We start from the raw sequence: 10,029 nt of genomic DNA, 5'->3' as shown, positions 1-10,029 counted from the left end.
GCTATGGAATTCAAGTTACAAGCACTTGCAGCCACAATACTCGGTCAATTGTTGATTTATGATCAAGAAAATTTTCTATTGGATGCAAATGGGTTTACTAAACCAAATACGACAACGATGATCTCTTAGACAACATACATGACTATCCACAAATAGAAAAAGGAGTTGATTACTTTAATACCTTTCAACGGTTGCAAAAATGACTACCATTAGAATATTGCTTTCCTTGGTAGCTATCAAAAGGTGTTTTCTTGAGTAACTAGATGTAAATAATACATTCTCTATGGCAACTTTAATGAAGAAGTCTACATGATGTAACCTGTAATACCCTATAAACCCCAAAGCAAATATGTAGCATAATCAGAGTAAAATAGTATGCATAACATAAAAAGGGCGTCACATGCCATTTTCTAAAACATAGAAAACAAACAAAACAACATCAACATACACCTGGTCATAATCATAACACATATTTAAACATCATGTTTCATCAACTTATGCACATCACAACGGAATATTTCTTTCACAAAATATTATCAATGATTATATCCCATACTATAATCATATACCAACACTATATTCATTTCATATATAATAAGTCATATGAATCCAAACATTGGGCACTAAGGCCACACATCATATCATCTCCAAATACAACATAACTAAAAAGAGTATAACAAATATCTCTCAACAGAAAACATCTCTTCAAATATAAAACCCTGTGTTACATGACCAGAGCAGGACTCACTACCTAATATAAGGAAATAACGCAAACTAACTCCTCCGACTAATCCTCGCGAGAAGCACCACTATCTTGAGTACCTGAGCGATGTTGTATAAAACATCATTCCAACAGAAGGGTGATAATTCACATCATTATAGAAATTTATAATAATAAGCAATGTATAACATACATACATCAAAAGAATTCATCACACTTCATACAATCATGTAATTAGCATATCTCAATCCAACTCACATGTTTACATATACAACAAGGCTCAATGATTCAAGTTACCAAGTAATCAAGCACAAATATCCCCAATGTAACAATTAAATCCAATTATCACATATACACATCCACACATAACATTCACACCAATGCATGTGACTCCAACACAAAACAATGCAACTCATGCATGTGGTACCAACTCTTGTTATCCTTACTGGATTTCCCGGGTCTATCTCTACAGACAGATAACCCCCAATAAAATCCATCCTCTAAGCTTCAAACTCACTCTTATAGGTTTGGAACAAGAGATAGGATTTCAATCGTTCATGTTTGCCTCCACCCAATATAAATAACCTCACTTCTCATATTTTTCCATACCACAAAACCAAAAACCAGAAATGGACATGAAATTGAACATCAAATGGCAAGTTGGAGTTGTCCACTTTACCGACGCTACACCATCACGCGAATTTAAGTTCACCGAGTACACCCCTGTTGAAGTTGTCAGTGAAATATTGCAGGACCTTGTACCATATGGCGACAATCGCAAAGTTGTGAAGATCGAGTACCGCTCGCCATCCGTTGACGCTGATGCGAATCTTATGTTCATCAATTGTGAGCTGAAGAACGACGCTGATATGTTAGCTATGTGGAGAACTTTTAACAGTTTTCAGCAGAGAGATCAGATCCAACTAGATGCGACTCTAACAAGATCGGTCGATGATATTATGATGATGTTGCAACGTCCACCTGGACGTCGATTTTTAATGTTTTATTTATGTTTAACTCCTTAATGTATTTCATAAGTTTATGTTATGAATTGTATTTTGAGTTTATGTTGCTATTCAATGATGTTTTCTGGTTTCTGTAAAGAACATAACCAAAAATAAATCTCTGGTTTCAAATCGGAAATAAAGTTCCGATTTTTATGTATACTTTACCAGATCATGGTGCGCACCAAAAATATACTTCCGATTTTGAGGGGCATTTATGGAAATTCACGTAGTGCATAAGAAGGTTAAGGGGTGGGTTAAGAAATTCACTAAATATATAAATATAAAAAAATGTTTTAAAGTATATAAAGTTTAATAATTTAATTTTGGGTATTAAAATGTTATTAAAGATTAAAGTGATATTTTAAATAAAATTAATTTTTTTTCAACATTTGGTGTATGCATAGATATATAAAGTGATGGAAAATAAAACCATTTTCCTATTTAATAGATGATTTATTTGAGAGAACAAAAATGAGTAACTATTATATCCTCAAATTTAGAGGGTTTATAGAAAACCCATTCATTGTTTTTCTTAAATGGATTGATAGTAAATTAATTTAAAAAATATGCAACAATACATATTTGTATTTCGAAAAAAGATTTTATTTGAATGTATCTAGGCAATTTTTTTGTACACTTGTACACCTTCTTCAGCATCTCTGAAAATTCAAAAATATCTTTCGAAATTGCATTTCTGAACGCACCTGTTTTTCATGTTTTGGATGATTTCGCACCGAAAACACCAAATTTCAAATATTTAACATGTTTCGGAAATGCATATGCGAAGCAAGTTGGATTTCAAACGAAATTCAATATTTCAGATATGCACATGCGAAAACATGTTTGTTTGTTTATTTCTATTGGAAAACTGACATACATAACTTGGGACGGTTTAAATCGATGAAACAGACACATATAAATATAGTGATACAATTTAAATGGAAAAATGAATAGAAAATAGAAATAACATAAGATGTTCGAAAATTCCAAAAGTATTACATATAAAAGTGTACTGAAAGTGCGAAATGTAAAAATATTACACCAGTAAAATGACAACAAATAAAAATAGGCTACTACTACTACTACTGAGTATGCCTAACCCTAACCCCTTGCGACCTCCTCTGTCTCCTATAGCCCGCCGCACTGGACGCCTCTCTGACTATCCTCTCAACTATGGCAACCGCCTCTGGACTGCCCCTCTCGATGATACCTCTCTCCAATCCTGCCCAACTGCCTCGTCCTCCAGGTTGCAGCGTCATTTAGATGATGATAAAGATATACCAAGATGACGACCCCCAGTTCCACTCATGGACTATGCTCAAATTTAGATGGTTTATAGAAAACCCATTCATTGTTTTTCTTAAATTGAATGATAGTAAATTAATTTAAAAAATATGCAACAATACATATTTGTATATCGAAAAAGATTTTATTTGAATGGATCTATTATTTTGAATTCCAAACTTATGGGTGCTGAAGCGGTAAAGCGGCAAGCAAAAAGTAATAGGTATTATTTATTACCGGGTGATATAGGTTATATCGTATCGTAGTCCACAGAGATTGGTTGAGAAGAACTGCCGTTCGACTATCTCGCGTTCTAAGTTTCATGATTTGGGTGCGGAAAAGTAAATGCGGGAAAAGTAAATAAAAGCAGATAAACAATCTCAATAGCCTAAGAGAAATAGTTATGGAATTGCATTTCGTTCTACCCGTCGAATACTTAAATCTGAAGATCTATCGCTCGACACTCACAAGACGCATCAACATCACCGGGCATCACCCGAGATGCCACATCGGTGCCCATGTCTGCAACACCGACGAAAGCTCAACCGTACTATTCACATCAGCGATTTCTCCACCGACACAAACAACACGGAGGCATTAAACTCGATACCCACTACGATTGTTAGTCCTGAATCCATGTCTGCAACCCAGAAACTAACAGTTATCATTCCTAATCAAGATCTATGGTGTCCATGTCTGCAACAACACAAATCCAGAGCATTTAAGCAAAAAGATCAAGAACAACAACAATGATGATTTGTAAAGCGAATATATAAACGATCCCAAGATCCACAAATATACATACAATAAGAGTAGAAACATACATACAACACCCACCATTGGAATGAAACAAAGGGAAGAGAGAAGATGAACCGGAAAGATCTCACCGGTACAATGAAATCGAGTCAGATCCATGATCAATCCACTTGACGTCGCACCCAATGGTGTTTCCTAAGCCTCTAAACTACCAAAAAAGGATCAGAGCTCAACTTGTCAAGAAGAGGTGATAAAAAAACCTAAAAAAGTGTTTTTACAACATATATACAAGTCTGAAAGTCGCAGACCGCGCTAAGCGCGCCCAGCGCGCTAAGCGGGCTGCTTTTTATTTTTCTTAGACCGCCAGACCGCGCTTAGCGCCAAAAACCCGCGCTAAGCGCCCAACTTTCTGCCAAATGGGTCAAAAATGCTCCCAGAGCCCGCTTAGCGCGCTCAACAGAACAGCAAATCTTGTTTTGGTCATATCTTGAGAACCGTAACTCCGATTTGCGCCCGGTTCGAAGCGTTGGAAAGCTTATTCCATGCTCTATCTAACAATGAACAAATTGCAACCAAATTGATGAATTTGATCATCCTTATTTTGAGCCTTGTCCGCCGATGAATTGGTAAAATCGCGTGTTCGCCGCCGTGTCTTCGACACTTTATTCCTCAAAGCTTCGAACACACATAAATACCTACAAAAAGACAACAAAACTATCAAACGATATACATTTACACGAAAACGTAACAAAACACAAACGATACAAATATACACAAAAACGGGGAATTATTCAAACGGTATTAACAAAAAGTATCGATAAGTGCCACTATTTACAAACACAAAATAACTACATTTTGGCACTTAACAATGGGTAAGGCCCAAACAAACAAAAACCCAACAAAACTCTAAACCATTCACTCTTCTAAATCCGATTTTGATCTCAACATTCTCAATTGAGAAATTTTACCCTGTACCCCAACAGTTATCCCTATACTCCTACAATTTTGATAATATTCCAAATTTGTCCTTTTCTATTTTCACTTTAACTTTTTTACTTTTACTATTCATCTGACTAATTCGAAGTTGACAGGTGTGTACCCCACGCATGCCAGCCGGATAACACAACATGCAGAAATCCGGTTTGTATTAGTTCCAATACCAGGTAACTTTGGCTTAGGATTTCCGATTTACAATATGCTAACCGAATAACTCAAGAGTGTTTTCCGGTTCTGTTTTTTACCAACAAGAAAACATAGATACATATTTTCCGGTTTTGTTTTATTGCCAACCGGATTTCACTCCATTGGGTATTCCGGTACGTAATTTTTTTAATTTTTAATTATTAATATTATATAATTGTAATTCACAGGTCTGGATCCTCCTTTGATGATATGCAATGTAAATCAGACATGCGTAAATACGACATATGCTTTTGTAACTTCTCAAAAATTTGCTACAAGAGAAGAGGTGACAAGCTAGATTAGAGATGTTGGAATCAGGAATAAAGTGACGGTTATAATAACTCGTCTAGATACCAAAACATGCAAGAGAGGAAAAAGTGACAAATTAATATTTGGTTGTGATAAAGGTAGAAAATACAAAGAAGGAGATAGTGAAACACAATGTGTTAGTAAGAAATGTGGTTGTCCTTTCAAAACTAGGTCAGCACCGTCGAAAGATGGTTTTGGATGGAAGATCGATGTAAAATGTGGAGTTCACAACCATGGATTACCGGATAGATTTGAAGGTCATGCTTTTGTAAGTCGACTAAAGAAAGATGATCAACAACATATTGTTGATTTGACAAAACGCCATGTTCCACCAAGACACATATTATTGTCATTGCAAGAGCGTGACTCGGAGAATGTGACTCGGATCACGCAAATATACAAACATAAGAGTAAGATACATAAAGACATTAGGGGTCCATAATGGAAATTCAACAATTGTTCAAGTTGGTAGAGGAATGAGGTTATGTTTACTAGAGTAGAAGAAAAGATAAGCCAGAAGTTGCGAGATATTTTCTGGGCTCATCCAGATTCAGTGAAGTTGTTGAATATGTTTCCTATTGTATTGATTATGGACAACACGTATAAGACAAACAAGTACATGCAACCTCTGTTTGAAATAGTTGGTATAACATCAACTGAGTTAACATTTGTTGTTGCATTTGCCTATATGGAATCTGAGTAGACAGAGAATTTTTGTTGGGTATTGAATAAGTTGAAATAGTTGTTTACTAAACAGGATTATTCTCCACAAGTAATTTTAACTGATAGAGATCTTGCTTTGATGAAAGCTATTGAAATAGTATTTTCAAAGACAACTAATTTGCTTTGTCGATTTCTCATCAACAAAAAAGTGAAATCAAAGTGTAAGGAATATATGATATGCGAGATGCTATGGAGTAAATGTGGTTTGAACTTATAAGGGATAATGATGAGGTGGAGTACCATCAAAGGTTGAAATAACTTGAGCATGCTTGTGTTGACTTCAAAGTATTTGTTGATTATGTAAAAGACACATGGTTGACTCCGCATAGATATAGATTTGTCGAAGCATATATCAACCAAGTGTTACATTTGGACAACACCACAACTAACAGGTATGTCTATATTAAAATTATATGATTTTAGATATTGTTTCTTTATCTTAATATTACTCTTAATTAGTTATTTTTTATTTATTTATTTAGCATTGGAAAATTGGAAACTTAAGCAAATGTTTGAGAACGACTTTGGTGATATGTACAAATGTTGGGAAGCTATGAATGGAAATATCAAGATACAGGTGGAAAACATTAGAGCTTCATTTAAGAAGAATTTTTATGAAGTTCAGCATAAATCCAATGTTCATTCAAAATTCAAGAGCTTTGTTCAAAGGTCGTTACTTCAAGTTTTGATAAAGTTCATTGCATTTCCGAGTTCATGATATAAGAATATTTTTTTTAGACTTAAAACTCAAGTTTCACATTACTTTTTTCCAATTTCTTTTATTTTGTGTTAAAGTATTGTTAAGGTATAAAGAAAGAGGAAATGGAGCCGAATCTCACTCCGACCACTCTAGAATCAGATCACTGTGAAAAAAGAGGATGAGGTTAAGGTGTTTTGGGATTTTGATAACATACAAATCCCTTCTAAGAAGGTTGACACATCTCAACCCTAATGTTCTATTGAAGATGTTTCTTATAGATGTATCAGCCTTCTTAGAAGGGACTCGTATGTTATCAAAATCCCAAAACACCTTAACCTCATCCTCTTTCTTCACAATGAGATTTTATTCTTGAGTGGCCGGAGTGAGATTTGGCTCCATATCCTCTTTCTTCACATCTTAAAAATACTTTAACTCAAAATAAAAGAGATTGAATACCTTGACAATTTTAGTCAATACAATCACATTCCTTTGGAACTATATAGAGGCCATGTTGGAATTGATGGAAGACAATTTTAGTCAATACAATCGCATGTTATTTACGTTCAATGCACAAAATCTAGAGGATGTGGATATGACTATGTTGGAATTGATGGAAGAGTCTTCCGTTGTTTGGGAGCTAAACGAACTGAGGAGCTCCTCTACTGGAAGAGCAATTAAACTTTTTTTTTGAGAGCGATTAGACTATCTTAGAGGAGGATGCCTTTAATTCAAAAACAAATGAAGACGAAAGAGGGAGTAAGATAAATATATTAAATTTAATAGTCTTTGATTTCTCCCTCTCATTACAAGTTATCCTCACCTAAGAAGGAGACTAAGAATAGAAAAATGTAGGCGGGTGACAAAGCAACGAAAAATTGCTTTTTGCTATGCTAGCTAACTAAGGAATTTGAAAAGAGATGACAAGTACCACTCGTGTTCTTCCTATCCAATTTGCAACCGGCAAAATCGGAATCAGAATAGCCAACCAAAGAGAAATCACTTCCTTTGGAGAACCAAAGTCCGTACTTTGTAGTACCATAAAGGTACCCAAGTATGCGCTTTACGGATAGAGAAGTGGTAAGATAGAGAAGAGAGCCAATTATACCTCTATACCTTTTTACATCAACTGGCTTACCATATTCATCCCGATCTAAATTTACCGCGGTAGGCATTGGAGTGTCAATAACTTTGGAGTTTTCCATAGCGAAGCACTTTAGTAGCTCATGGCAATACTTCATTTGGCTCACAAAATTTCCTTCCTCAAGTTGTTTGATTTGAAGCCCAAGGAAATAAGTTAAATCCCCCATCATACTCATCTCAAATTCCTCGTGCATCAACTTATAGAATTCCTTGACCAAAGACATATTAGTAGATCCAAATATAATACCATCTACATAAACTTGAAGTAAAATAGAGTGTTTTCCTTGACGTTTAGTAAAAAGGGTAGTATCAACCTTCCCTCTTGAGAATCCTTTTCTAGTAAGAATTTGCTAAGGCGCTCATACCAAGCCCTAGGAGCTTGCTTAAGACCGTACAAGGCACGCTTAAGTTTGTAAACATTGTTAGGAATCTCAAAACTTTCAAAACTAGGAGGTTGAGACACATATACCTCTTCATTAATGTATCCATTTAAAAAAAGGCACTTTTGACATCCATTTGAAATAGTTTAAAGTTTTGTGAACATGCATAGTCAAGTAGAAGGCGTATAGCCTCGAGTCGGGCGACCGGAGCATAAGTCTCCTCATAGTCAATACCTTCCTCTTGGTTATACCCTTGAGCAACAAGACGAGCCTTGTTGCGAGTTATAATTCCATTTTCGTCTAGTTTGTTCCTAAACACCCATTTAGTACCAATTACTCGATGGTCTCGCGAAGGAGGGACAAAGTCCCAAACCTCATTTCTCTTGAATTGATTTAGTTCCTCTTGCATAGAAGGAAACCAATGTTCATCGAGTAAGGCATCCTTGGAGTTTTTAGGCTCAATTTAAGAGACGAAGGCGGAATGATAACAACAGTTACTTATCTTAGACCGTGTAGTAACTCCCTTTGAGATATCTCTTAGGATATTATCAGTGGAATGATCCTTAGAGGATCTCAATTCAAGTGGAAGGTTGTTTTCATCATTTGGGAGATCTTCCACTTTCTCTTCGAGTATTTGATCCGACTCCTCCTCAATTTTCTCTAGTATGAGGCTATCCTTCTTTTCATTCGGATCATTTAGTATTCTCTTCGAATAAACACCTGCACCATCAAACACAATACCTTTTTCGACGGATTTCGGACAATATTCATCAAAGGAAACATGCACAGATTCTTCAACAATTTGTAACCTTTCATTGTATACTCTATATGCTTTACTAGATTGACAGTATCCAAGAAAGATACCTTCGTCCGCTTTTGACTCGAACTTACCAAGATTCTCTTTTCTATTATTTAAAACAAATCATTTACATCCGAACACGTGAAGATGTGAAATATTTGGTTTCCTACCTTTTAAAAGTTCATACGGAGTTCTGTTGAGAATAGGACGTATTAAGATCCTATTCGAAACATAACAAGCCATATTTATGGCATCGGCCTAAAAATATTTAGGTAGACCATGTTCATTGATCATAGTTCTCCTGAGTTCTTCTCAAACACGATTTTTACGTTCCACCACTCCATTTTATTCTGGAGTACGTGGAGCGGAAAAATTGTGATCAATGCCATTTTTCACAAAATTCTTCAAAGACATGATTTTCAAATTCACCTCCGTGATCGCTTCGGATAGTAACATTGCTAGAGTTCAATTTATTTTGAGACATCTTGGTAAACTTTTAAAATTCCAAAAAAGTGTCACTTTTGCTAGCTAAGAAAACAGTCCAACAAAACCTAGAGAAGTCATCAACTATAACAAAACCATAATAATTTCCACCTAGACTTTTGATTCTAGATGGCCCGAATAAGTCCATATGTAGATACGCAGGTATGGATCCTCCTTTGATGATATGCAATGTAAATCAGACATGCGTAGATACGACATATGCTTTTGTAACTACTCAAAATTTTGCTACAAGAGAAGAGGTGACAAGCTAGATTAGAGATGTTGGAATCAGGAATAAAGTGAATAATAACTCGTTCAGATACCAAAACAGGCAAGAGAGAAAGAAGTGGCAAATTAATATTTGGTTGTGATAAAGGTGGAAAATACAAAGAAGAAGATAATGAAACACAAAGTGCTAGTAAGAAATGTGGTTGTCCTTTTAAAATTAGGTCAACACCTTCGAAATATGGTTCTGGATGGATCATCGATGTAAAATGTGGAGTTCACAACCATGGGTTACCGAATAGATTTGAAGGTAATTCTTT

The 10,029-nt window shown here is 35.4% G+C and overlaps 1 protein-coding gene across 1 annotated transcript; it reads right to left on the bottom strand.

The window, feature by feature from the left end:
• Positions 1-7,572: 7,572 nt before the first annotated feature.
• On the bottom strand, positions 7,573-8,046 carry LOC131605868 (uncharacterized mitochondrial protein AtMg00810-like). The gene has a single exon (XM_058878166.1). The coding sequence runs from the start codon at positions 8,044-8,046 to the stop codon at positions 7,573-7,575; it is 474 nt and encodes a 157-aa protein (XP_058734149.1).
• Positions 8,047-10,029: the final 1,983 nt, after the last annotated feature.

Source organism: Vicia villosa, linkage group LG5 (genome assembly GCF_029867415.1).
Source record: "Vicia villosa cultivar HV-30 ecotype Madison, WI linkage group LG5, Vvil1.0, whole genome shotgun sequence".
NCBI lineage: Eukaryota > Viridiplantae > Streptophyta > Magnoliopsida > Fabales > Fabaceae > Vicia > Vicia villosa.
The sequence above is the reverse complement of the archived record's forward strand: the minus strand, read 5'-3'. Positions and strand labels throughout refer to the sequence as shown.